General features: G+C 43.7%; 1 protein-coding gene across 1 annotated transcript in view; it reads right to left on the reverse strand.

Moving 5' to 3' along the window:
• SPINT1 (serine peptidase inhibitor, Kunitz type 1) overlaps nucleotides 1-27,421 on the reverse strand; it is a 106,143-nt gene that overhangs the window by 20,050 nt on the left and 58,672 nt on the right. The window contains exons 3-6 of the mRNA XM_082242592.1: nucleotides 26,175-26,319; nucleotides 7,156-7,326; nucleotides 3,437-3,469; nucleotides 449-574 (exon numbers count right to left, since the gene is read on the reverse strand). Of these exons, the coding sequence (XP_082098718.1) occupies nucleotides 449-574; nucleotides 3,437-3,469; nucleotides 7,156-7,326; nucleotides 26,175-26,319 (475 nt within the window). The remainder of the gene's footprint in view (nucleotides 1-448; nucleotides 575-3,436; nucleotides 3,470-7,155; nucleotides 7,327-26,174; nucleotides 26,320-27,421) is intronic.

The following is a 27,421-nucleotide window of genomic DNA, read 5'->3' on the forward strand; positions in this document are numbered from 1 at the left end:
AACTCAATTTAAAAATCGCATCAGCATTAGGATTTCCCTCAAAAGGGCCGGCTGTATCTGTAAGACTAGATGTCTACAGCAACCCCTACCCTTGCAGACGTCAAGAGCATACTGACCATCAGAAGTTGAGTTCCCCCACCCTCCCTTACATCAAAGTGCACCCCCCTTTACCTTTTGCTGTTGCTGGGAAAAAGCTGGTGGCATTGCTGGAAAGCAGAAAGTACAGGGTCTGGAGGAGGACCAGCGGAGAGCTGGCGCTCTCCTGCAGCTGCAGGAGAGGTGGGAGGGCCACATAAAAATGGCCTGGAGGGCTAGATTTCGGCCTGTGGGCCTTGCGTTTGACACGTGCTTTACTGAATGTTCCTTCTCTAAGTAAAAAGGAGTGTCCACAGAGAAGCAATAGTGACAGATTTTAAATTTAATTTTAAATTTTACGAGACATACTTACATTTATCACAGGAAGCCTCATCAGACTGATCGGCACAGTCCGGGGTATCATCACATTCAAGACCTACGTTAATACAGCAGCCATCAGCACAGCGGAACTCGTTCGGTTGGCAGTGCCCATTACACACTACAAATACAGAAATGCCAGGTAAAAATATAGGTGTTCTGAACAATGAGAACTTCACAGAAGGTGCAATCAATGCATGAATTACATGAAGGCTGGCTTAAGCTGCCCATAGATGGATCAAAGTTCGGCCATTCCCACTTGACAGAAGAAGTTGATCAAACAATCTACTCCAGTCAAACAGGACTGTTGGGAAAATGTTGCCGATCGGCTGTAGCTGCTGGTCAGTGTATCCTGACAGCGGGGAGGATTCCTCCATCCACCTCACTTGTGTGTTTTTTTTCTCTAGTCAGCCCTTTGGCTGATCATAGGAAAAAAAAAACCCTCTTTAAGCTATAACACAACAGCTACTTCTATCACTGAATTAAACTAAGTGGGGGCTACAAGAACCAGCTGCTGGCCTTAGTTGGCAATAGATTAAAGTGGTTCTAAATGCATTCAAGTCTAAAAACCTGATTACAGCTCCTCCCCAGTCCCCCCCCCCCCCGCCTTATACTTACCTGAGCCCCATCTCAATCTAACTACTTGCATGAGAACAGTGGCTCTCTCTCACCTCATTGGCTCCTGCTGCCATCAACCACAGCCAGTGAGCCAATAAGGAGAGAGGGGCGGGGCCAAGCGACACTGTGTGTGAATGGACAATGACCATTTACAGGAGGAGAAAAAAAAAAAATCACAACCGTTGCAATCACTTTAAATACATATTTTACTAGGAGCGAAAAGTGGATTGCAGCATTAATTACAGAAAGGTGTGAGTGTAAACAATCAAAGTTTCAGGAAAGAGAAAATCTGGAATTGGTCAGATGGATGGTTAGTAAACACTTAAACAGAACTAATATTAATAAGTAGCGCAATTGCACACCAGTTGGTGTGTCTTTTACGACATGCTTTCCTGTCCAATGGCAGCAATGCTGTTATCTGCTGTAACACAAACCTCTTTGCTATTGCAACCCACCCGTCAGGCTGTCTACCAGAGCATAGTTACATAGTAGTTGAGGTTGAATAAAGACAATAGTCCATCCAGTTCAACCTGTGTAGGTGTGTGTGGACGTAATTATTTTTTCCCATACCCCTGAATGTTTTGATCCTTGAGATGTACGTCCAAGAGTCTTTTAAAAGTAGCCATACTTCCCACAGTTACTACCACTTGTGGTAGAGAATTCCACAATCTTGTAGCCCTTACTCTTAAAGACCCCCTGCGTAGCCCAAGGTAAAAATCTCTTCTCCTCTAATCGCATTGTATGGCCTTGTGTCCTCATGCATTCATTTGTGACTGAACAGTTTTTTCTATGTTGAGATCACCGTTAAGGTATTTGTAAATTGCTGTCATGTCCCCTCTCAGGCGTCTCCTTTCCAGGGAGAATAAATCAAGCGCTTGCAAGCGCTCTTCATAATGAAGGTCCTCCAATCCCCTAATCAGTTTAGTTGCTCTTCTCTGGACTCTCTCCAGCTCCTTCACAATCTTCTGAGGATTGGTGACCAGAACTGGACAGAATACTCCAGATGTTGTCGGACCAGAGTTTTATAAAGTGGTAGGATTATAGTTTTATCTCTGTAATACATCCCTTTCTTTATGCATGCTAATATTCTGCTGGCTTTGGCAGCTGCAGCTTGACACTGCATGCTATTGCCAAGTCTGTTTTCCACTAAGACTCCCGGCTTTCTCCATTTTTGATTCCCCCAGGGGTCCCCCCCCCCCCAAAGTGTATTGGGCATTTATGTTTTTAGTCCCCAAATGCAATACCTTACACTTCTCCACATTAAACCTCATTTGCAATGTAGTTGCCCACTCTAAGATTTCTGCCTCACGATGTGAAGTTATTGCCCTACTTAATTTTGTGTCATCTGCAAAAACTGAGATTGAGCTACTGATCCCGTCCTCAATGCTATTTATGAATAAATTGAACAAAATTGGTCCCAGGACTGAGCCTTGGGGGACCCCACTTACCACCCCAGACCAGTCTGAGTATGCGTTATTTATTACCACCCTTTGGACATGCCCCTTTAACCAGTTTTGTATCCAAGAGCAAACCTTGTGGTCAATGCCTGCAAACCTTATTTTATAAATTAAGCGTTTGTGGGGAACTGTATCAAACGCCTTAGCGAAATCCAGGTACACCACATCCACTGGTCTCCCCTTATCTAGCTCACAGCTCACCTCCTCGTAGAATGTTAACAGATTGGTTTGACAAGAACGCCCTTTTGTAAACCCGTGCCGATTACTACTGATGATGTTGTTCTCTTTAGAAAACTCTTGGATATAGTCCCTTATCATCCCCTCCAGAAGTTTACATACTATTGATGTCAGACTGACCGGCCTATAATTTCCAGGGACATGCCTCTGCCCTTTTTTAAATATTGGTATCACATTGGCTTTCCTCCAGTCACCTGGTACAGTTCCTGTCAAAATAATATAAGCAAAGATCAGGAACAGTGGTCTAGATATAACCTTACTGAGCTCTTTGAGTACTCTCGGATGTACGCCATCTGGCCCTGATGATTTGTGTTAATGTGATCAAGCCTTTCCCTGATTTCACCCTCTGTTAGCCATAGCGGCAAGTCCTGTGAAGTACTGTTAACCATACAGTCGTGGTCAGAGTACCCCTCCTTTTCCTGTGTAAAGACTGAAGAGAAGAAAGCATTAAGCACGGTTTCCTTCTCTGTGTCCTCTGTAACCATCCTCCCAGCATCGTTAATTATGTGTGCAACATGCTCTGCCCTTGTTTTTGTGCTGTTGATATATTTAAAGAATTTCTTAGCATCTCACCATGAACAAGTTATTGTTAATATACACAAAAATTAAAAAAAAAAAAATTAGCATATTTTCAGTCTATATGGGGAAAAAAAATATATAAAATAAATTACCCGGCTCCATCCTCCTTCCCTTGTTAGAAAGGTCTGAAAAAGAAGAGATTAAATAATTTATTGTGGATATCTTTATGTAAATCTGCTTTGATCTGTATTTTAATTAAAATTTAAAGGCATTTCATATTTAAGCAGTGTTCACCATGTTTCGGTGCTCTTTTTTACTCGGATATATAAACCTATATAAAAAAAAATGCACAATTTAACAACCAAAAGTGTTATACTACACTCAAATTTTAGTGATCTGTCTGTGTATGAATTCTCCAAGGGCAACATAATAAACAGGGCATGGGGAAAGGTGAATTGGGGGGGGGGGGCTGAATGTTTTGTGCTAAGACGATGGAGGGTATATCCAAAAGCATTGAACAGTCTAGTTCAGTGTGTAATGTGAACACAAACACACCCTTAATTCAGGGTATGAAAAAAAGTATATATGGTCAATGTACATCCATTCATAGGAGACCCCCCCTAACCTTTTAGGGCCATTTCACACCAGAACGCGGTGCGGGAAGCCTGCATTTTGTCTGCGTTTCCTGCACCGTGCTCAAAATGCACTGCAGTTCCGATCTGTAGTGGGTGTGAATGTTAACTTGGAGACCACCCCAAAATCGCACTGCACCTGGATTGCATGTGAATCGCACAGCTCATACCTGTGCAATTCATGGAGTAAACTGCCCCTTAAAGGGAGAAACCACAAACCGAAGAAAGTAAGGTTACTACCCGTGAGATAAAAGTGGTATTAGACCCAAAACCAAAAATGTAATATATTGCAGATTACCTATAATTAGACTGCAATTGTTTTTTTTATTTTTTTGTTTTTTTCCCCTTTGTATTTACCTGATGATCTGGCCAGTAACATCCCCACTCTGAATGAAGGAGGACAAGGGCATCTTTGGGCAGCAGCATTGCCAGTCTGGGGGAGGGGAGTGTTAGGTGCACTAGCAGATTTAGATACAATAATAAACTGCTGTAACTGCTTATAAAGTGTTAGCTGGAGTTTGGCTTCAAACTGTTTTTTTTTCCCCTTGGGGATAAAAAGTATACATGAATAAATAAAAAATGGTTGCTGTGAGCACCCTTGCTAGTGTTAAATGGTTTGTCTTATCCCTGTAGCTGATACATTTGTAGGCCACCTTGTTCTTTTGGAAAACAGACTTACTGGCCAGATCACTAAGTGAAAATAAATAAAAGCCTAAAAAAGAAAAAATTAATTCAGCCACCACATCTAAGAAAATAGTAAACTGCAATATAATAAATATTTGCTTTTGGGTTGAATACCGCTTTAGATATGTACTATATATGCAAAGCAGCTGACTGCCTACTCTGTCTGTCTAATTGACACCTTTGCAAATGTAGGAAAACTCACACAGGAATGAACTATACATAGTTTTTAGCCCATGTTCACATTGGTCCGATTTGACATGCCATTTGAAATGTCAAAATCGCATGTCAAATTGGAGCCAATTGCACCGCCCAAAATTGGTGCGATGACCACTTTGAAGCGCCGCACCGATTCCCAAAAGTAGTTTGTTCTGCATAGAGGTCTTTGAAAGTCGGAATCAAATGCTGCTTTGAAATCGTGCCAGTTCAGCTGAACTCACACGATTTCAAAAACTGCCTAAATGTGAACCTGGGCTTAGTCATACCTTATGGTCTTGTTTTTACTGTACTGAATATAACACACCATATTGCTCAGGAAAATCTTCTTTCAGTTCTTTCAGCAGTTTATTCAGCTGGACCATTAGTTCTCAAAAGCAGGGACCACTGGATGTCCACTGACATGCACCAAAAACTGATTTAGGTCTAAAATAGATTTGTCCAGTTTCAACATAGGCTTCAAGGAGGGTGGAGTTTTTTGTTGGACTTCGTTAAAAACACTTACTGCCATGGTTAAAAACAGTGTAAGGTGACCAGATTTTTAAAATGAAATCCGGGGACATTTTTTTCTTTTACTGGAAAATGGCACAGGACTGCATAATACACAGAGCACTGGGCACAGGACTACATAATACACAGGAGGGTGTTAGGCATAGAGTACAGGCAGTGGTGGGATTCAAAAATTTTAGTAACCAGTTCCGACTTTCAATGCACAGTGACCAGCGTGCCCCCTTTCAATGCACAGTGACCAGCGTGCCCCCTTTCAATGCACAGTGACCAGCGTGCCCGCTTTCAATGCAGGGACGAACGTGCTGCGTGCCCCCTTCAATGCAGAGATCATCATTCGTGCTCCCCTTTCAATGCAGAGACCCCTCCCCCCCCCCCCCCCAAGACCAGTGCACTTGATCTACCTGTTGTAGCGGCGGCATCTTCTCTTCAGTCCCAGCGTCTCCTCGAGTCATCCCGCCTCCTCCTTGGCCAATGGCATGGGGTTTGCCTTTCGGCCAATCAGGAAGAGGGTCTCGGACCCCCTTCCTGATTGGCCAGGAGGAGGATCCGTGTGACAATAGCGAATTTTCATTCGCTATTGTCATACAATGGGTGGGCTCGGGGTGCACTGCTCTGCGCCTACCCTTTCCTGAAGCCTACTAGAGCCAAATTGTAATAGGCGGGGACTGTCTGGGAGGCGGTGGCGCGGCGGCCTGGAGGAGAAATGGGTGACGTCAATGGTTGCTAGACGCTAAGCGGCTCTAGCCTAGCAACCAGTGCAGTTTGTGGGCTCCGTCTGCCTCCCTGCAGAGAGAGGGCGCCGCCGCCGCGGCCACAAGCAGGGAAAGAGGACAGAGAGAGCAGCAGAGCGGTCAGCGGATGATATACAGATGGTCACAAGGCGGTTCTGCAAACTTCCAAATATTTAGCAACCGGTTCTGTGGAACCGGTGCGAACCGGCTGAATCCCACCACTGAGTACAGGGTTCAGATGTTTGCTATGCACAGAGGACACTTCTGCCCCCACATCCATAGCTCACCACTGCACCCTTCTCTCACAGATTATCTCTGCAACCACCTCTTATCCCTTCCCCCACAACAGCTAGACTCCCCATATCTCCATGCAGCTGCATCAGCTCTGGCCCCTGCTCCCCCACCTGTGTACAAACAGACCCCCCCCCCCCATCTGCTCATTAGTTTTCTGTCCTCCACACAATTTTTGGCTCTGCCTCTCCTCCACTGAACAGCAGCAGGAGCGGCAGGGAGATCGTCCAGCAGGGGGCGTCTGCATCTGAGCCACCAGGCTGTTTCTCAACCAGCATTGGATGCCTTGTCTACATTAATCCGGCCCTGAATCGAGGGGGCAAACCCGGGAACAGACGTGGATCGGGGACAGTGTCCTCAATCCGGGGACTGTCCCTGGGAACCGTCCCCGGGAATCGGGGGCATCTGGTCACCCTAACAGTGTCAATACGCACACCGCCATAGTTGAAGGCATTTGTGTGATGGTCAGAGATCTTACTCTGCATACTTATTTCAGGTTGGCGACTCCAAAAAGTACTAAATCCACCAGATCAGCATGACAGCCAGAAACAAGTATTTTCGGAAGAATTTAGCAGTGGCAGCCTCCATGCTTAATTAAAGATTTCCTTTAAGAGCTCCAAACACCTGGGGACTTGGGAACCACCGAGTTAGACTTGTATAACCTTAGATATCCTTTCCAGTGGATTAAGTTATTTGTAAAAATCCTATGCGGAAAGAATTTTGATGTACCAATATATACTTTCCACAAATTTCTATCACTGACAAAATTGTTAAAATTCAGCTTGAAACATCAAGTAGCCATTGACTCACCAGACAAATTGACACATGTCTGCCTACAATCCTCTTTTTGGACATAGTTGTTCTTGTTTGGTTTGCACCCTCCAAACACAAACTCTTCACAGTCTTGCACATATGGGTTGTAGTACCATCTCCGGAAGGCCCCACGACATCGACCCACTTTCATAGGAGCTAGACAGTACTCTGCAAGCAACATGAGAAATGTATTTGTGAGATTGATTTATTTACATTAATAGTGAACCATTTGCATCAGTCTCTATTCCTCTATGTCCCCACAGTCTAAATTCAGAGTGACATAGTACTAGGATCAATTCTAGAACAATAAGAGAAAACCAGGGTACAAAGCAGAAATACGTATCCATTGTAAGTCTGGCCATAGACTGTTCGAATCTTGGCCGGTTCCTTGCTGCGAACAGTATAGACAGACTGAATGTACCAAGTTGATCGATCAACAATCAGCCTGAGAGGGATTTACTTGCGATTATCGCTAGCAGCTTCCATAGCTGCTGGCAATAATCAATGTCTTCTCCCGGTGGGGACAGTTTCTGCCACCCCAAACCCCCCTCCCCACCATGCCAGGAGAATAAAATGTCTCAGGAGGGGGGAATTCCTCTGTCAGCACTGTCTGTGCTGATGGGGAAATCGTGCAAAATTCACACCGTCTACGACCTGCCTAAGAGAATGCAATTCCCAGACAAGGCAGCAGCCTGGTTTTAACCAAAGCACTTCAAGGCAACAGCGGCACCAGTTGGTTGAAAAACATTTGTTTATTTTAATGGAAAATGAGAAACACTGTTTCACACTCACATGTAGCAGAAAATCATGGGATTGTAGACCACAGTCAGCTAGGTTTGTTACATTTTGCGTGTTTTTATTTATCTGACACCAACAATGTGCTGGCCATTCCATGATTTGAAGCCTACAGTGTTGTTCCTTTCATCTAAGGAAGTTTCAACACAGCCTGGAGGATTGTTTTGGGTCATTATTTTCCTGTAGGATGAACCCCTGACCAACTAGGAGCATCCTAGAGGGTATTGCATTGCGCTTCAAAATGCTAGGGTAGTAATTTTGGTTCAGGATAGCTCACTCTGTGAAAGTCGTCGACTCTGGATCCAGCAGGGGAGCCCTAGACCATCACCTTCCTCCTCCATGCTTAAACAGTTGGTGTCACAAACCAAGGAACCATCCTTTCACCTAGTCAACGGCATACAAAAACTCTGCATAATGAACCAAAGGTCTCAAATTTTGATTCATTGGTCCATAAGACCTTCTTCCAGTCTTTAGTAGATCACTGGCAGTGTTTCATAGCCTAAGCATGGCCTCTTTCTTATATTGCCATCTTAGAAGTGGCTTTATTACAGGCTCTCGGCCTATCAAACCTGCAGCTTGAATTCTTCGCTTCACAATTGAAACTGAGGCTTGCCTACTTTGGTCAGCATTAAGCTGTGATTAAAAGGAGAAGTAGGGCCAAACCTCTTTTGGCCCAACATCTCTTGGGGATAACAGAAGTGCACTTTCTTCTGCACTCCTATTATCCGTATTCAGCCAACAGCGAACTAAAGCTCACTGTCAGCTGACATCACTCAGCAGTTCTAGACTCTGGAGAGATCTCGACTTTAATGTTGGGATGCACCCAAATGGCTGAACTGGCACCTGGCTCAGCCTCTCAGCAAGCCGCTGAGAGCCTGGGACAGCAGCTTCCACTCCCTCTACAGCGCTCCAGTGAGACTGACAGTCACTGGCTCTCTGCTCACTGAAGACGGAGAAATGAGCAAACAGCGGTCTTTGATCAATCATTTCTCAGTGTAGAGGCAGCAGGGAATGGATGCAGCATCTGATCAATGCTTAGCCACAGAGTATAAAAAAATTTTAGTTTTTTTTTTTCTAACCCCCAACTTCAAGCTGTTGTCCTGTGAGCTGACGGTTATGCAAGCTGCTGACTCCCAGTATCTTGTCTTCCAATTCTGTTGTGGCTTTGGGTCTGCTCACTTTCATCCAGTTTGCAAGTGCCTTTGATGGGGTAGGAAACTGTACTCACTGACACCGTGGTATTCTTTGCCACTCTCGATTAAGGAAAGACCTACACTTAAGAGTTGCAATGGTCTGACTTTCTTAGTTAATTGCCTTTTTCTCACAATTTTGAGAGCAATATACTACTTCCACACTATATTGGAAACGTACGGCAACAAATAGCCTATTACATGGGGACAACTTCCACCCCCCACCTTTGGTCCGAGGTATTCCAGGGCCAGAGGAATTGTTCTTACCCTGCTGACTTTGAGCTTGAGGCAAGGGAGCTACGAAATAGGTTTTGCAAGAGAGGATACAAAGATAGATGGCTCAATAGGGCCTATAAAATGGGCCACTGAAACTGATAGGAAGGAGCTACTATTCAAATCTCGAAAGAAAGTACAGGGGGGTGACAAGGAGGTCCGTCTAGGTTTTCAATATACGGAATTAGAGACATGCGAGAGACAGTGGTCCTTACCGACTAGTGATCCAACAAGAAGTACATTACCAGTTCTCCAAAAAATTGTATATAGAAAAAGCTAACTCATTAAGGGATCTGTTGGTACATAGTGGCATACAGTGGAAACCCCCTATAAGACAGAGGAATGAGGGAATGCAGATATGTGGAAAGTGCAATTTATGCTCGTAAATCGTGGAGGGTGATAGGTTGGTGTTGCCAACAGGAAGGACCCTTAGGTGCAATCAACGAGTGACATGCGACACCATGGGAGTAGTCCATGTCATCTCATGCACCTGTAGGTCCTACATTGGGAAGACCATCTGGAAGATTCGCAAATGACTGCAGGATTATATTTATGAGATTGAAACATACCACCTAAATGCTCCAATTGCATGCCATGTGTGTTTACAACACAGAGATCGGAAATGTCTGAGCTGTTGGGTGATTGAAATGGTCCCAAATAAAAGGGGAGGTGACTTTGACTGCCTTGTTCGACAACCTGAAGCAAGGGGGATATGGGAATTGGAGGTGACTAAACCACCTGGCCTCAATGATAGTATAAGTTTCACTTCTTTTTTGCCTTAATAGATTTAAGAATTTTATTTTTTATTATTTTTTATAATTTATGTAGCGAGAGAGTGATGAGATAATATAGAAGTAGAATGAATAGTAAGGAATATCCTAAACCATGTTTGTTCTCCCATCCACATACTTTTAATATTCCACCGATACTATGGCTGGCTAAGGTAAATCAGGCTATATCTGCAGACAGGGCTAAGCATTCTAAATAGAGCTGCAAATTTCTAATGTTTTGAGAAAAAGGGGATAAAAATGCAGCTCTGATGACATCTAGTGGAGAGCCCTGGAAATACGGCTCCTTGGATATATGACTTATGTCTGTGACAGAGGGGGAAATGGTGGATACAGGTGATGACACCGACCCGCCCATGTCGGTGTGGGTGGAGCCTTGTCCTCATGATGCACCGCACATGCTCGATAGCGTCGGTTTTGGTCATTTTGCTGGGTATATCCCAGATATAAACAGGAAGTGAAACTGGGATTGATGCAGTAGCCTCTGAAGCAGCCAGAACACCCGGCAAAACTGGTCAGGCTTAGTTCACAGCCCAGCCCCCTGCTCCTACAGCCATGCTGACTCTTGGAAGCTGAAATATGATGGATCCTCCCTGGGATGATGATACTTTGTGAGGGCATCTGTACAGAGTGTATATGAGCCATTTAATAATAGGACTACCCATATATATGGGGAACATCCATTTACAGCCTGCATGGATACAAGAAAATGTTCTTCCCTAATGGAATTAGTGCTGCGATTTGATGGGACTTGGATATATTGACTGTGCTTTTATATATAAAAGGACATACACAATTCAATACATGCCGATACGCTGAATATACATGTATCTACAATATACATGTGATGTATCTCTTTGAAGCTTGTTCAAAGTTCCTGTGAGGGAAGGACTGTATTACATGCGGGGGTGCACCCACTATACATGTGACCTCCTTTAGACCAGGAACAAAAACTACATCCAACTAGAATACACCTGTGTGAGGGAGGTAAGGAGTCGCGTATCCCTATTGAAAATCTTTACATCAATTCACCTCCACCGCACCATTGGTTTTTTAAACCTCAGTCCTAAAAACAGACACCTTTTCTGAGTGACATTGCAATTAATCAGTATTATTGGACTGTGTACATCTGCTTCATCAGAATAAATAAGGAAATCCATCGATCTAAGGATAAATAAGGAAATTCATCGATAGGAGTGTATGCACATTTGTCTCTATGAAAGATCAGTCTATTTTCCAGAGTACAAGAGTCCTAATTACCTCGTAGTCTTCCACTGGATGAACTTCCTTTTCCCAACACATACTATAGGGGTGGCCACCCTTTACAACTAAAGTCGATGTGTACTATAGGAATGTGACTATCAATGAATGATTGACTACTTTACAGAGTCTTTTTTGTGGATTCAATGCATCTATGGGCCCTTTTGTTTGGAGCAGGTTTGGGCTGAGCTTTTGTTTAACATGTCATTTATGTTTAAGGTATTTTGCAATAAAGGTAGTTTAATATGTGAATGGGGGTATTATCGCATTCATTTTTGTTATCCTTTCGCTCTCGTCCCCCCTTTTTGATGAATATATTGGGACCTCCAATAGATTTTTGGAGCCCTTTCTTTTTGCACAAGCATTTACACGAGTAGGTAGGGGTTGAGCTTTATCCATTCCTAAATTGAGTGTTTATTTGTACTTCCTGCAGTACAATACTGTCTAAATATTTCTTAAGAGGTTGAAGTAACAGTCTATCAACATTGCTTTTATACAGAGCGCTTGTAGGTAATAACCAAAAATTGGTACACCTGTACAAAATTGTTAAACTTTCAAGGCTTAATTTATTTACATTGATTGCTTCTTCCCTAAAAATGGCCTTTTTGAATAACTCTAAAAACCAATGGTTAGACTTACCGGTAACAGTGTTTCTACGAACCTTCCAGGACGGCAACACCTGAGAGAGAGAAGAGGGGCCACCCTACAGAAAAAAAGAATCCGTTTACAGCTGCTTAAAAAGGGCCCATCCTTCCCTTTGTCCCTCAGTTGGAAAAAATACTCCCAACCGATCCACAAGGGGTAAAAAAAATCACTTAGGTACTCACCACCTATTGTTTCCATTCTTTCTCACCCCTTAACTTGGTGGGAAGTAGGCCTATTGTCCTGGAAGGTTCATAGAAACAGTTACCGGTAAGTCTAACCGTTGGTTTTCTCATCTCTCCTTCCAGGACGGCAACACCTGACAGAATCAAGTAACTGCAGGCCTATCTTCGAGTGGGACCACCGCCTGTAGCACCTTTCAGCCGAAGGCTAGGTCTGGCTGTGACAGCACCTCAACTTGGTAGTGCTTCAGGAAAGTGTCTTAGCTGGACCAGGTGGCTGCGCTGAGACTCTTCCCAGGAGGCCCCTGCTTTCTCAGCCCAGGTCGCCAGGGCTCTGGTTGAGTGTGCTTTCAGCTTTACTAGTGCAGAAATACCTGAACGCTCGTTTGACACGCTAATGGTCTGTCTGATCCACCTAGAGACCGAAGGCTTAGCTGGTTGAAGTCCCTTCCTTGATCCAGAGTAGAGGATCAAAAGATGATTAGACCTCCTAAACTCTTTGGTCCTCTAGATGTAAGGAGATGCCTCCTCCCTTATTTACAAACAATGACATTTCCCCCCTTGTTCTTAGGTTTATCACAAAAAGGATAGTAAGGTTATCTCGTGTCCTATGAAAGGATGATGCTACTTTGGGCAGATAGGATTGTCCTCAGGTCAGATCCTCTATCTGGGAGGATTAACAAAAATGGTTCCTTAATGGAAAGACCCCTACCCTTCTAGCTGTTGTCATAGCTAATAAGGCGGCTAATTTTGAGGTCAAAAACGTAAAGAAACCTCTTCAATAGGTTCAAAACGGTTTCTAAATTATGCCTCTAGAACCCTAGGTTCAAAACGGTTTCTGGATTATGCCTCTAGAATCCCTAGTCAGGTCCCAAGGTGGGAACCTAATCTCTTGTGACTGGGGTAGCTCTATCCCTGACCATCAAAAATATTTTAACTAAAAGTTCTTTCGCTAGTCTCGCATCTAAAAAACTGAGAGCTGCCATTTGTACCTGAAGAGCGTTGACCACCACACCCTTCTCTACCCCATCCTGTAGAAAACCTAGGATTACAGGGACAGAGGTGAAAGAAATCTGCTTCTGCCAAGTAAAAAATGTTTTCCAAACCTTAGAGTATATCTGCCTTGTTAGCAGTTTCCTGCTCAGAAGGAGTGTGTCTTATCACTCTGTCTGAGCAGCCCTTTATTCTAAGGATCTGGCGCTCACTAACCAAGTCGTCAGATAAACTCTGGCCTGGGGTGCAATACTGGAATTTGAAAGAGTAGGTCTGGAAGTATTGGAAGCTTCCAAGGAGGCGCCACTGATAGTGCCTTCAAGGTCACAAATCCGCCCTCCTTGGCCACCATGGCGCAATCAGGAGGCGGCGGAGCCCCAAGGAACGACTGAGTTTCTGTAGGACTCGAAAGATTAGAGTTAGAGGGGGAAAGGCATAAGCCAAGTCGAACTGTCAGATCTGGGCTAGAGCATCCTGGCCCTCAGACTCTCTTTCCCGTGAGAGGGAGAAGAACTTCCTTGCCTTCTTGTTCTTGAAGCTGGCAAATAAATCTATTTCTGGGTAGACAAATTTCTGAACTAGCATCTGAAACACCTTTGGGTTTAGCTCGCATTCCCCGTCTTATTGGTTGACGGCTAAGGAAGTCCGCTTCCCAATTGCTTTACATTTTTATGTGGATTGCCCACAATGGGACCACCTCTCCTTTGGCCCAGCCTAGAATTTCCTTGGCTAGGTCTAGCAGGGGTCTGGACCTGGTTCCCCCTTGGCGATTCACGCAAGCTACCGCTATAGCTTTGTTGGAGCAGACCTGAATCTCCTTGCCTGAAATTTAACTTTCGAAGGCCTTTAGAGCTTCGCCCACCGCTCTGAGCTCTCTGAAATTTTAAGAAGCCTGGGCTACTTCCTTGTTCCTGGTGCCCTGGCTTTCTTTAGGCCCCCCCCCCCCCCCATCTCCAGGTGCGTGCGTCTGTGGTGACTTTCAGAGGATCCCACTGACCCCGGAGCCTGCCCTTCTCCAGATTGCTTGGTACTGACCACAATTTTAGGGAAGATTATACCTGAGGGTTAAGGATTAAACTTTCATCCAGGGACTCTACCTTTTTGTCCCAGGAGGAAAGGCCGAAGGTCTCTTAAGTGTAGTTGTGCCCAAACATCTCCTGGGATGCTGGCTGATATGAGCCCCAGAACTCGCAGGATCGCTCTCCTGGAGCACGAGGGGGCTCCTATCAGCCGATTTACCAAGACTACTTTCTCCACCTTTGCCCTAGGAACAAAGTTTTTGTACCCAAGAGTCTATCCGGTAACTTAGATAGGTCTGAACCTGGTTCCAGGGATGACTTTTCCATGCTGACCAACCAGCCCAGTGTCTGCAGGACTGTTATTACCTTCTGGGTGTCTGATCTCACCTGGATTGCTGAAGGGCCGAAGATCAGTAGATAGTCCAAGTAAGGTATTAAAGCTATACCCTGGAGATGAAGATAGGCTACCGCCTCTGCCAGGATCTTGGTGAAGATCCTTGGACTGGCCGCAAGACCAAAAGGGGAGTGCCCTGAATCGCCAATGAGAGACTCCATTCTGGGTTACTACCACAAATCTCAGGAAAGCCTGGTGATCCGGATGAATCGGAACATGCAAGCAGGCGTCACTGAGATCCAACGTAGGCCAAACGCTTCTTTTAACAGGTTTTTGCGTACTGCGTAGATACCTTCCATGGAAAAGGTTTGTATTCTAGGAACTTGTTTAAGTTCCTGAGGTTTAGGATAAGGCGGTATTTCCCTGAGGGTTTGGGTACCACAAACAAATGGGAGTAAAAGCCTTGGTAAAGCTGACTTTCTGCCACTGGCACTACCACTTGCTGTTCCACCAGTTCCTGGATCTCTTAATAGGGCTCTCTATTCATACATCCTTAGGTGGATGTGTTAACATAACCCTTTGTGGGGGTTTGGATGAGAATTAGGCGGGAGCCTTCTCAAATTAGTTGAGAAATGTATGGACTGACAAATTTCCTCCCACTGGCAAATTAAATGAGACAGCCTGCCCCCATCTTTGACCCTGGCGTCACCTGGTATCTTTGGTGCTTGAACCTGGCGAGGGGAAGAGCAAATTACTTCTTTGCCTACTGTACCAAAACTCCACTTCCTATTGGGTTCCTTTTTGGTTCCTTGTTGATTTCCTAGATCTTTCCCTTTTGGGTTTAATAGGAAATGTATTCTTTTTCTCAGAGGATCTGGACAAAACATTATTGCGGCCTGTGCCAAACAGCAAGGACCAAAAAGGAAGACCGCACAGTTTTGTAAAATCGCCTTCCCATGCATTAACCCAAATGGCCCTCCTAGCTGAAATAAGAGCGCCGGTTTTAACTGAGGTTTTGACTGACTCGACTGCAGCATCAGCCAGGTAGACGACAGCTTTCCCTATCACCGAAAGGGCATCTAGAACTTCCTGAGACTTATTTCCTTGTGAAAGGTGCTTAGTGAGACTTTTTATCCAGATGTCCTGGCAACACAGGTTGCTGCCAATGCTGGGGCCATAGTGGATGAATTGGCGTCCCACGCTTTCTTTAACAGGGACTCTGACTTATGGTCCATGGAATCTTTGATGCTCCCTGTACCCTTTAAAGGAGAGGTCAGACCTTTTAGTCACCTGGGATAGGGAGGCGTCCAGTTTAGGAATGTTGAGGAATTTTTCCACCTCCTCCTCCTCAAAAAGGAAAAAACGTATTTTCCACGCTTTTGGTCTGACCAAACTCCTTTCAGGTACGTCCCACTCTTGAAGAATTAAATTCTTCAGGGACTGGTGTAAAGGAAATACTTTGGACTGATTTTAACCAACCTCCTTTACATCTTATATTGTGCTGAGATCTCATTGGGAAGTTCATGGAACTCCGCAGTGGAATAATAGCTTGGAGGAGTCCCTCTGAATCATCCAGACAAAACTCTCAATATTTAGATCCAGATCAACCTCTTCCCCAGAGCTAGGCTCAACTTTTGCCTGACTTTCTGCTTCTCCCAAGTCTTCCTCCTCCCTAGCTTGAGTGGGGGGGGGGGGGGGGGGGGGGGGAGTCCCGGAGAAACTCAACCCTGTCTTGGAAAGTAAACTCTCCTGAGAAAAAAGGGTCCTCCTTAGGGGTTAGCTTCTGGGTTTGCTACCTGGGGTGAAGCTACAGAGGCGCAAAAGGACTAAACAGTGGCTAACATTTCCTCCTGAACAGACTTAAGGAAATCCTTCATCAACCCTGAGGCCTTCTTACCAGACAACTTGGTAATACACCTATAACCGAATGGCTTAGTGTGATATTTGGACAATCTTTCCCCACAATTACTACATTTTTTTTTTTTTTTTTTAGAGGAACCAGTGCTAGCGGATGTAGGGGGTGGTTTATCAGAGGCCCCCTGAGTTCCACTTGGGAATTCTGCAAAAGAGGAAAACAAGTAACTGTCACTCTTCCTGCCCCCTTTTTACTTGGCCACAGGTCCCTCCCCAAGGAAGGGAAAGCATGGGGTCTACCAGGGACTAAAGCCTTACTCTGGTATTACCCCCAAGTAAGGAAAGTCACTTACCGAGCCCTGACTTGCTCTTGCCTGCAGCCACCTGTGCTGTAGTTCCATCCTCCCCCTTCATGAGGGGGATCCAGACCGACTTCACACTCCCTGCAGCTCTTTGGCTCATGGAAGCTGAAGAGCCCTTCACCTCTCCACTGCCACATGGGTCCGGAATCTCCTCTACGCTTCATTCCCTCTGACGGTTTGCACTGTTTGTGCTCTGCCTCTTCCCCGTTTGGACCGGAAGTTCCTGTTTCAGAACGAGGCTTGGAGTGCACTGAGTCCTCCCCTTGTCGCTGCTAATGTTATGTGGCTGGGCCCTCACAACATGAAGCTTGCTGTATGCAGGGGAGGACAGGAGGAGACCCGAGCTGCTGAGTAAAAAAGTGGGGGACCACCACATTATGCCCGAACCGCTTGTACAACAAAAATAGCCAACCTGTGAGAAGCTCAAGGCGTGCTGGTTAGTGCGTCCCTCACCGGCGTTCCTAAACCTGCCTCACAGGGGTACCATCCGACTCTCTAGGTCTTCTGGTCAAAGAAAAAAAAAAAAAAAAAAACAAAGATTGTGTTTCTCTGTGGGAGAAACACAATCAATACTGAGGGAAAAGGGGAAGGGTGGGGCCTATTAAGAAGCTGTAAACGGATTGTTTCCTGTGGGGTGGAGCCTCTCATCTCTCTCAGGTTTTGCCATCCTAGAAGGCGAGAGAAGAAATGTACATTACTGTTCAGTTTTTGTTAACCTAATTTATTATTTATTTTTTTTTTTTTAAATACACCTTTGTGCCATTTCAGGTTTTCACTCGACTTGAACGGTTTTCAATAAAAACTGGAAAAATGGGGACGTTCTAAAACTATTGACTGCTAGTGTAAAAATGTTAATATCGAGCTATATTTCATTCATTTAGAAATACATCCAGCTCTTTTTTTTTTTTTTAACAATCTACTGAGCTGACCAGAACTAGTGCTTGTTTGAGTCTTTTCCACATTTGTATAGCTCTTAGGCTCGGTTCACACTGGTGCGATGCGGGAAACCCTGCAAATCCAGTGTGGGTTCCCGCATTGCACCAGAATTGCCCTCTGCGAACCGCTGCAAGTGTTAATACAAAGTTAATGACACACCAGATCGGTTTGCAAATCGCAGTGCGAACTGTGAATTCGGACAGGAATCGGATCGTATGGGTGTGAACATGAATTAGTTCAGATTCTGGTGCGAACAAAAAAAAATAAAAATAAAAAGATCCTGCACGAGTTTGATCCGAATGTTACGCAAATTCAGTCATACAGTTTGTATGGCTGAATTTGCATCGCATAGACATCGCATGTGATCTGCACAGTAATGCGGTGCGAATCGCATGCAATGTCTGGCATCGCACCAGTGTGAATTGGCCCTCACTGTGAAGCCTTTTCATATGTAGAGATTACATCTCTTTTCTTCCAGACAAAGAGTGCCCCCTTATCCCCTGCAATGACCTGAAAGTGAATAATGGAACACTATAATGCAAGTTCACTATATGGACCACCTATGTACTTATACATGGTGATCATAAATCAGCTCTTCTCATGAGAATTTAATTCTTATCTTCATATCAGTTTGGTTGCCCTTCTACTGCATTTTCATCTGCACTAACCCATTTTATATATGCATAGAATGTACATTTCCGGAGATTTAATTTCCTGTGCACAAAAAGTATTGCATTTTCTAAACACAAGAAGAAGAAGTGAAAGGCAGGAGAACTTCCTCCTCAGTATCCATGGCAGTTAGATCTGCACTCCAGCAGACACAGCTCACTTTTATTGTCATGACATCAGCAAAAGCTGAACACACATTTCATTTATGCGTAACTATGACCAGTGATGAATGAATGTGCTTGAGTTTGATGGGGTGTTTGTCAAACTCCTCGTTATTCTGGAATGTCAGAGTAAAAAAATGTTCCGCTCTAAGACGCTGCTCCCTGGCGCCAATTCCAGAAAATTTATTTTTTCCAGAAAGGCCTGGATTCTTTCCTAGGTGTACATAATATAACTGGGTACTAGTATTTATAGGTAAATGGAGAAAGATATATAATAGATAGATACTCAGCAATATCCCTATATATATATATAGTAGCGCAATTATATATTATATTATATTATATTATATTATTTTATACTTGATCTTTTTTGTTTTTTGATCTTTCATCTTTGGATGATGTGCGTTGGGAGGACCGTGATCCCCCAAAGTGTCCGCACACACAAATGTCCCTAGGCTTGTGACTCATGCTGTCTAGCGTTGGTTATGGGCTTAGGGTTATTTTAAATATTTTAATGATTTTACTTATTTATATTTAGTTTTGCCTATTAGTTTCCAATAGATTCGTGTTCTTTTTTCTGGTGTGACATGTTTTTGTTTATTATTATGATATTTTTGGTATATGGATTATACTTCCATACAAATTTTCCTTACATTGTTACACTTCCATTGGTAGATGGCACTGTTGTGCATAGTCTCTTTAAATGTGCATATAATTAACAGGTGTATTTTCACAGTGTCGGGACCCAGACTTGAGCCTGTGACCTCCAGTGTGTTTGCCGGTGACTCTGCTTGCTGAGCCACCTGGAATGCTGGAGCTGCTGTTGTGCATAGTGTACTGAGTACACATAAATAACTTCTTGGTCTTCCTGGTGGGTGGAGCCCATACATCCGGCCGGGACTCTATGTTATTATTCTTCCGGGTCATGGAGACCTTACATCCGGCCGGGAATCCGTGCTATTATTGTTCCGGGTCATATGTTAATTAAGGAGGAAGTTTTAGCTGATTGGGCGTAAAGCTGAATCACTATGATTGGTCAGAACACGATCGTCACTACCAATGGAAAGTGATGTAATTTACAGCGTTTTAAGTATGTATATACACTAGCGATTTTGTATGGATACTATCGGTCTATTGGTGGTTGAGTGGTTGGTGTCTTTTTGCTTTCAGCATAAGGGTGCAATTAACTTCCTGTGTGCTATACTTCCGGGTCGTAGGACGGCCCATTGTAGTGAATAGTGGCGAGATGGAGGGTTACTGTGCTGTCTTAGCCTGCTATTGGCCAGCATTCTACAGGCATCCACCAATAACCGATGGTGTGAACCTCGGCACCACCCTACTTCCGGGTTATAGGGTAATGTACCATAGAGATTAGTGAATTGAGAGGAAGTGATCCTGTAAATCTAGTCTGTGATTGGTCGACACACCTGAGCAACCACCAATGGCCGATGATGTCAACCCTGGCCCCGCCCTGTGGGTTGATGGGCATGGGTATTTAAGGTTACCGCCAAGCCGCCGTGGTCACGCTCCCGGGGAAGAAGTGGAAATCACGAAACGCGTCGGGGCGTGACCAGGCGATGTAACCAGGCTGTGTAAGAGGAGTTCGGATTACCCAGAAGGCGCGGCGTCCACGGCGTGGAGCCTGGACATCATCTCCCGAAGGGCATCCCTCCCCTATTCGTGACTGTTTTTTTTGCGTTGGACATACAAGACATGTGAGTGTGTTACCTTATGTTTTATTTTATTTAATAAAACCCTTTCAAACGGTATCACGCTATTGGGATTATGTTCTCTCCTCCCCATATGCTGCTGAGCTTTTTTTGACTGCGCTGGTGCGATTCCTGTTGTGGATACTCTGGACCAGTGACCATCATTATAAGCCTGAATGCTCAAACACGAAAGTGGGTTGGGCCACAGCATCTGGTGAGTGGGCAATTCTCCTCCCCCCTTGGAGCACGGTGGTGGTGGTGATCCTTTTGAGAAACACGTCTTTGTACATTATCATCCCAGGAGATAGAGTGAAGGATTATGGACTGTTTGAGTCATTTCTGAACTTTTTCCTGCTGCTTATGTGACATCTATTGCATTTCGGACTTTTGTGCAGTGGGCACAGTATTTTTTTGGCACTTGCTTCTTGACAAGTTTGCGCTACTATATATATATATAGGGATATTGCTGAGTATCTATCTATTATATATCTTTCTCCATATGTTTTAGTTAAGTAGCTGCATAGCCAATTTATTTATTGGTGAGTGGTCCTCATTTGAAGCGCTTGGGATAGCTTATACCTTTATTTGGTTTTCGTTGGGCATTTAAGCTGTCATATTATATATTTATAGGTAAAGTTGATCCAGGGAATATCAGATCGCCTCTCGGGGGATCAGGAAGGAATTTTTTTTCCCCTGCTGTAGCAAATTGAATCATGCTTTGCTGGGGTTTTTTTTGCCTTTCTCTGGATAAACAATGGGTATAGGATTGTGTATATGGGATTGTATGGTTGGTTTTTGTTTACTTTTTTTTGTTTTTATTGGTTGAACCGGATAGACGTGTGTCTTTTTTCAACCTAACTATGTAATTCTAAACCCTATTAAAAAAAGGTAATTGGGGGCAAATCTTGATAAATTCTGCCGATTTGCAAGTTTAATATTTAAGGGATTGTCAAACATGAGATAAGGGGATCTTGAACTGTCAAGGGGCACATGCGTCAATGCAAAAACAGTTTAAAAAAATACAATTTCAGCAGAGAAAGGGCTCTTGGTTTATGTGAGGGATGGCATGGGGTAAAAAAAAAAAAAAAAAAAAAAAAAAAACACCAATCCTTTAAAATGACTTTCTTGGAAGAAACCTTAAAGCTTTTTGTGGCATTAAGGAACAGTAGGATTCTCGCTGACTGCATCCATGTAGAAAGCCATATGAAAATGATACACGGAGCTGCAGCTTGGTTTGGGTGCCCCCATAGCAAGCTGCTTACTGTGGGGGCACGCAACAAGAGGAAGGGGCCAGGAGCACCAAAGAGGGACCCGAGAAGAGGATAATCTGGGCTGCTCTGTGCAAAACCACTGCACACAGCAGGTAAGTACTTCTTTTGGGCGACAGGCGTTCCACGATTCTGTTCCCACGATTTTACCCCGATTCGTCGGGTGACAATCGTGCCACATTTGGGGTCCTATTGGAAGTAACTGAATCCCAAGCATGTCCAGCGATTTGAGCCGATTCGGGATCATAGGCAGAATCGCGGCGATTCCACCCCCGTGATCCGGAATGCCATGTTGTGAATGGATGCTCAATGCTAGGGGACCCAGAGCAGGATTTACCCTGCAGTAGGCACTATAAACATTGAAACTGAGAAAACATTAACACCTTAACAGTGCCTGGATAGAGGCACAATGCAAAATGGACACTGCAGAAAAGAAAATACAGCTAAAGTGCTCTCTGGCACTTTAAAGTGGTCACACCTAATTTTTTACAGTTGGGCAGCTAAAGCCCAACTGTAAAAAAATTAGGTGTGGCCACTTTAAAGTGCCAGAGACTTTATAGGGCAGTAGAGGCAGCATAAGATGGTAAACTGGTAGCAGGCCAGCAGCAATGGCAGAAGTTGGATATGCGGCAGGCCAGCAGCAGTAGAAGCAGGTGGTATTGGTGGCAGGATAGCAGCGGTGGCAGAGGGTGTAATACTGTATGGTATAATAAATATTTTTCGGCCAGATTCCAAGAAAACATGTGTTCATTGTCAGCTGCAGGACTGGTTCATTTTTATTAAAGTGATCTGGTCAACTGTGCCAGGGGACAGATAGATTTGTTTCTCTGTCAGAAGATCACTCATTGCACTGAATGCTTTCTCAGACAGTAAAATGGCCTCAGGGCAGGTGAGCAGCTTCACCGAGTACTTGGCAGGTTCTGGCCAGTGGTCCAGGCTGGACACCCAAGAGGTCCTTGGTTCAAAGGCTGCCCACCTCCGCCCTGGACACTAGGTAATCCAGTCCTGGGGTGCTTGTGCAGGACTATAGCATGAATGAGCCAATTAACCAAACATTTCTGGCAAAGTCCCTGGTGTCACTGAGGACAGTGGCGTCCTCAACAATCTCACCCAACCCACAAGTTTGGGAGGGGTTAAGCATACCCCTGGGAGAAGACTCCTGTGACTGATCAGACTCTCCCCCATTCACAGATCTAGTTACAGGCAGTATATTCAGTGAAAGAACCTCTCAGTGGAGGAGGAGGAGGTGGTGTGTCCCTGTTGAATCATCTGTACTGCTGTTCTGCCTGAAGGCACTGGACGTTCAGAGATGGTAATCAGACTGGCATCACTGCAGTGAACATTTCTACAGGATCCAGCTACTTGCACAGTGTGGGGCATCCTTTATTACAGGTAAGTGATGTGACTAAAGCTTTTGGGATATTTTTCAAAGGCAAACTTCAGCTTTAAATTATATTTCAAGTAGCATTTCTCTCAAAAGCAGTCAGTATATATCAGGCCCGGATTGGCCAATCGGGAGCACCGGGACTTCTCCCGGTGGGCCGGTCGGTCCGGGGGCCGTTCCACTGGGTTGCCTGATTTAAAAAGGGCGCCGCACGGTGCCAACATGTCACGGCGCATGCGCCGCCGCCACTCGGAAAAGGCTGTACATGTTCGGCTATTCCCGAGAATAGCCGAATGTATATGAGCTTTCCCGAGTGGCGGCGCATACGCAATGACGTGTTGGCACCGGGCCGTGCCAATTTTAAATCGATGTAGCCTGAGCCTCAGGAACAGGTGAGACTCCTCCACTGCCTGCCATTATGCGGGGCTGCAGGCATACTACAAGAGATGCAGTGCTGCGGGCATGGTACACCTGTACCATGTCCGCAGCACTGCATTCTCCTGTACCATGTCCGCAGCACTGCATTCTCCTGTACCATGTCCGCAGCACTGCATTCTCCTGTACCATGTCCGCAGCCATTGCAAACTTCTATTCTGAGGTTTTAATTACATTATTTTAATATAGTCAGTCGTGAACTAAAGTGGGCCGGTCTAAGGCATGAAACTCCAGGGCTGAAAATGAGTCCCACTCCAGTCCTGGTATATATACAAACACACATACACTAACAGCTTGTTCCGTGAATGAAGGCACACAGAAATATTGTGCAAATTGAAAAGCATTCTAGTGTGCCATTCACAAAACAATCCCCTGCTAGTACAATGCTACATAGAATTTGCATTACTAAGCCAAGGGCATAACATTACCACACTGATAAATTGTTTTCTTTTTTTTTCTTTTGAAGCTTACTGGCCAGTGCAAAATGTCCCCTCATTGTTATTTCGTACATTTCTAAAACATTGACTGCCTAAACCATAAGAAAATATTTTTTTTTGTGAATTGATGATTTAGTAATTTTTTTTGGAGGTTTGCCAAACATTTCCACATTCTGTTTTAATAAATTTGCAATGTATGCAAAAAACATTTGTAAATTTTTTTCTTTTTTATCCTAAAAAGGGGCACTTGGATCAAATAACTATGACTGGGTTGTATACTGTATAAGAATATGTAACCCACTGCAATACAATTTAGCACAGTAATATGGGGGGTGTACACTACACACTTTGTAATCAATTACACTGCAATTTACTGCAATGTAGCATAATACAGCTGAAATCATTCTGCCAGCTGTCTCTCTGTACTCCCAACTCCAAACAGGCACTGATAACAGCATAGCTGCCACCTGTCCCATTTTTGCCGGGACAGTCCTGGCAAATAGGACCCTGTCCCGGGTAATTTACTCTGCTGGGACTAGTCCCCGCAAATCAGCGTTGCATCGGGCTGCCCGTAAATGCCCCCCGTTACGGGCAGCCGGTGCCTGTAAAAAAAATGGTGCCAAGCCGACATTGTAACAGCGCATGCGCCGTTCCAATGCCTGCTGGGCTCGGGAAAGCTCGTACAAGCTCGGCCGTGCGAGTGCACGCGCAGTTACGTAATGGCGCCATTTTTAAAGCAAAAGACTCATTCTCGGACAGGACTCCTCAAACAGAAGACATGATCATGACATGCTGTCACACTGCAGAGGAGGACCTGGAGACCGAGAGTGACATTTCACAGACATGAAGGTAGGTAAGAAAAAAAAAAAAAAATGGAGAAAAAAAAAAAAAAAACGGACAAATTGAAGGAAGGGATTTTTATGGTACAGTACACGGACAGATAGTCCTACTAATGTATACAAAAATATCAACTTTTTTTATTGTATACAGGAGTAAAATAAACATTTAAACAGAAAAAAAAAAGTCAAATACATCAAAGAAATCAAAAAAATTTATCAAATACATCAAAAAAATCTTATATAATATCTTTGATCTTAAAATCTTAATACCTTTGATCTATTGGATGATACATTTTTTTTGTTAAATGTTTTTTTTACTCTGTATACAATAAAAAAAGTTGATATTTTTATATACATTAGTAGATCTGACTGTCAGTCCGGTACTGTACCATAAAAATCCATTCCTCCTATTTGCCCATTTCTCCATTTTTTCCCCCTATACATAATTGGGATGTAGGTACGTCCTCATTTAATTCATTTTTGTATAATATAGCCTGTAGCTTCATCTATTAGTTATGAAGGTAGGTAGGATGAAAGCAAAAACTGCTCAGGTGTGACCATACAAAAAATGGAATATGTAAATACAATAAAGTGCAAGGTGTAAATAAGTACGCTAAAACCCAATTATACCAGATAGTATAATTAGGTACACCTTGCACTTTATTTATATTTACATATTCCATTTTTTGTATGGTCACACCTGAACACATTTGACACTTTAGAATTGCAGGGAATAGTGATGAGAATTTTAACCTTTAGGCAGAAGTAGTGCAGCTGAATGGGAGAATTATTCCAACTCTGCTACTTTGGCTTTAAGTTTGAAATTCCCTTTTCAATTTCCTGTAATTCTCTCTCTATTAAGTAGACCCTATAATCTGATAAGTAGGCGGAGATTCATTATGCAGAGTGGGGAAGTGGGTGTGGTAAGTAATTAATAGTTGTGCTGCAAAATAACCCTGGAAATTTTTTTTCAAATGTTGGCAACTATGCAACAGGCTGATGAGAACCCTGACTTTTACAGGGAGAACCTGGTACATTAGAAAGCCCCAAGTATTCCCTCCTATACCACCTGACGCCAGTTCAAAGGCCAGAAATTGCATGATTTGTAATTGGTTGCTTTGGCCATGAATGATCCCAACTCTTCCCTACCCATGATAGTGATAATATGGCTCATGTCTCAATGTTACATATGGTGATTCTTTCCTTAGAGTTCCAAGCTGCTCAGACAGTTGAAGTGGAACCCAAAATCTATTTTTAATATCTTTAACATGCCTTACTGTTTACAGTTTTTTACCAAATTTGTTAATAAACTATTGCAATGGAGAGCCTACCGTAAGGACTTTCTGTTGCAGACCGCTGACGAGAGGGAAAGGAGATAGATTCTCAATTTCAATAAATACCAGCAGCAAGACCCTGAAACCAGGCTTTTAAAAAGGAAGAAAAAAAAAAAAAAAAAGGAAAAAGAAAGGGTGTTCCATACACTGACCTTCAGTCTGTTCCTCTGTCAGCACAGTGACTGTGACCGTGGCTGAACTCTGGTGTTCTGCAGTGTCAGTGACCACCAACTGAAAGATATACGTTCCAATGAGGAGATTGGAAACTTCAAGAAACGCTGGCTGATCCGAGACTTTCTAAAGAGAGAAAATATTTTATTGTAATTTAAACAACAATGCATTACGCAAAAAAAAAAAAATCTCAAAAAAACAAAAAAAAAAAACAAACAAACTACTAGTATACCAACATTCTGTGATTACTTATGAAGAACAAAAGATGCACCCAGAATTATGGATCAGAAATCTTTTTACGGCTATTTGTTTACATTCCGCTGTCGGCAGGGAATCCCCCACTGACAGTAGGGATAACTCAGTTATGACACCAGTGGGTGCTGGCTCATTAACCACTTAAGCCCCGGAAGATTTTACCCCCTTCCTGACCAGGGGGTATTTTGCGATTCAGCACTGCGTGAATTTAACGGACAATTGCGCGGTCGTGCGACGCTGTACCCAAATGAATTCGATGTCTTTTCCCCACAAACAGAGCTTTCTTTTGGTGGTATTTGATCACCTGTGCAATTTTTTGATCATGCGCTATAAACAAAAAAGAGCGACAATTTCGCAAAAATAACAATATTTTTCAAATTTTTTTTATATGAAATTCCCCCCCCCCCCCAAAAAATGTAAAAATCAAAATTTTTTTTACATTTTTGGCCAATTCGTTTTCTGCTACCTAAATTTGGTAAAAAAAAAAAAAAAAATCACCACAATAAGCGTATTTTGATTGGTTTGCAAAAATTTTTTTGCGTTTACTAACTAAGGGAAAGATTTTTGTCATTTTTTGTGTTTTTTTTTTTTTTTTTTTTTAACGCGTAATGGCGGCGATCTGCAATTTTTTTTGCAGTACTGCAACATTGGGGCGGACAGATCGGACCCTTGACTGACATTTGACACTTTTGGGGGTACCAGTGACATTAATACAGTAATCAGTGCTATACATATGCACTGTTACTGTAAAAATGACACTGGGAGGGAAGGGGTTAACTTTATTGGAGAGGGAGGGGTTAAGTGTGTCCCTAGGGGCGTGTTTCCAACTGTCATTGGATGTGGCTGTTTGTGTAATAGCACAGATCAACGGTCCTACATAGCAGGACTGAGTGATCTGTGTTTTTACACAGGGGAGAATGACAGGCGGCTTTGTTTACATTAGCCGCCTGCCTCTCTCCCCTCTCTGGCCGAC

The sequence above is a fragment of the Pelophylax lessonae genome, assembly GCF_965119305.1.
Source record: "Pelophylax lessonae genome assembly, chromosome: 13".
NCBI classification, from domain to species: Eukaryota; Metazoa; Chordata; class Amphibia; order Anura; family Ranidae; genus Pelophylax; species Pelophylax lessonae.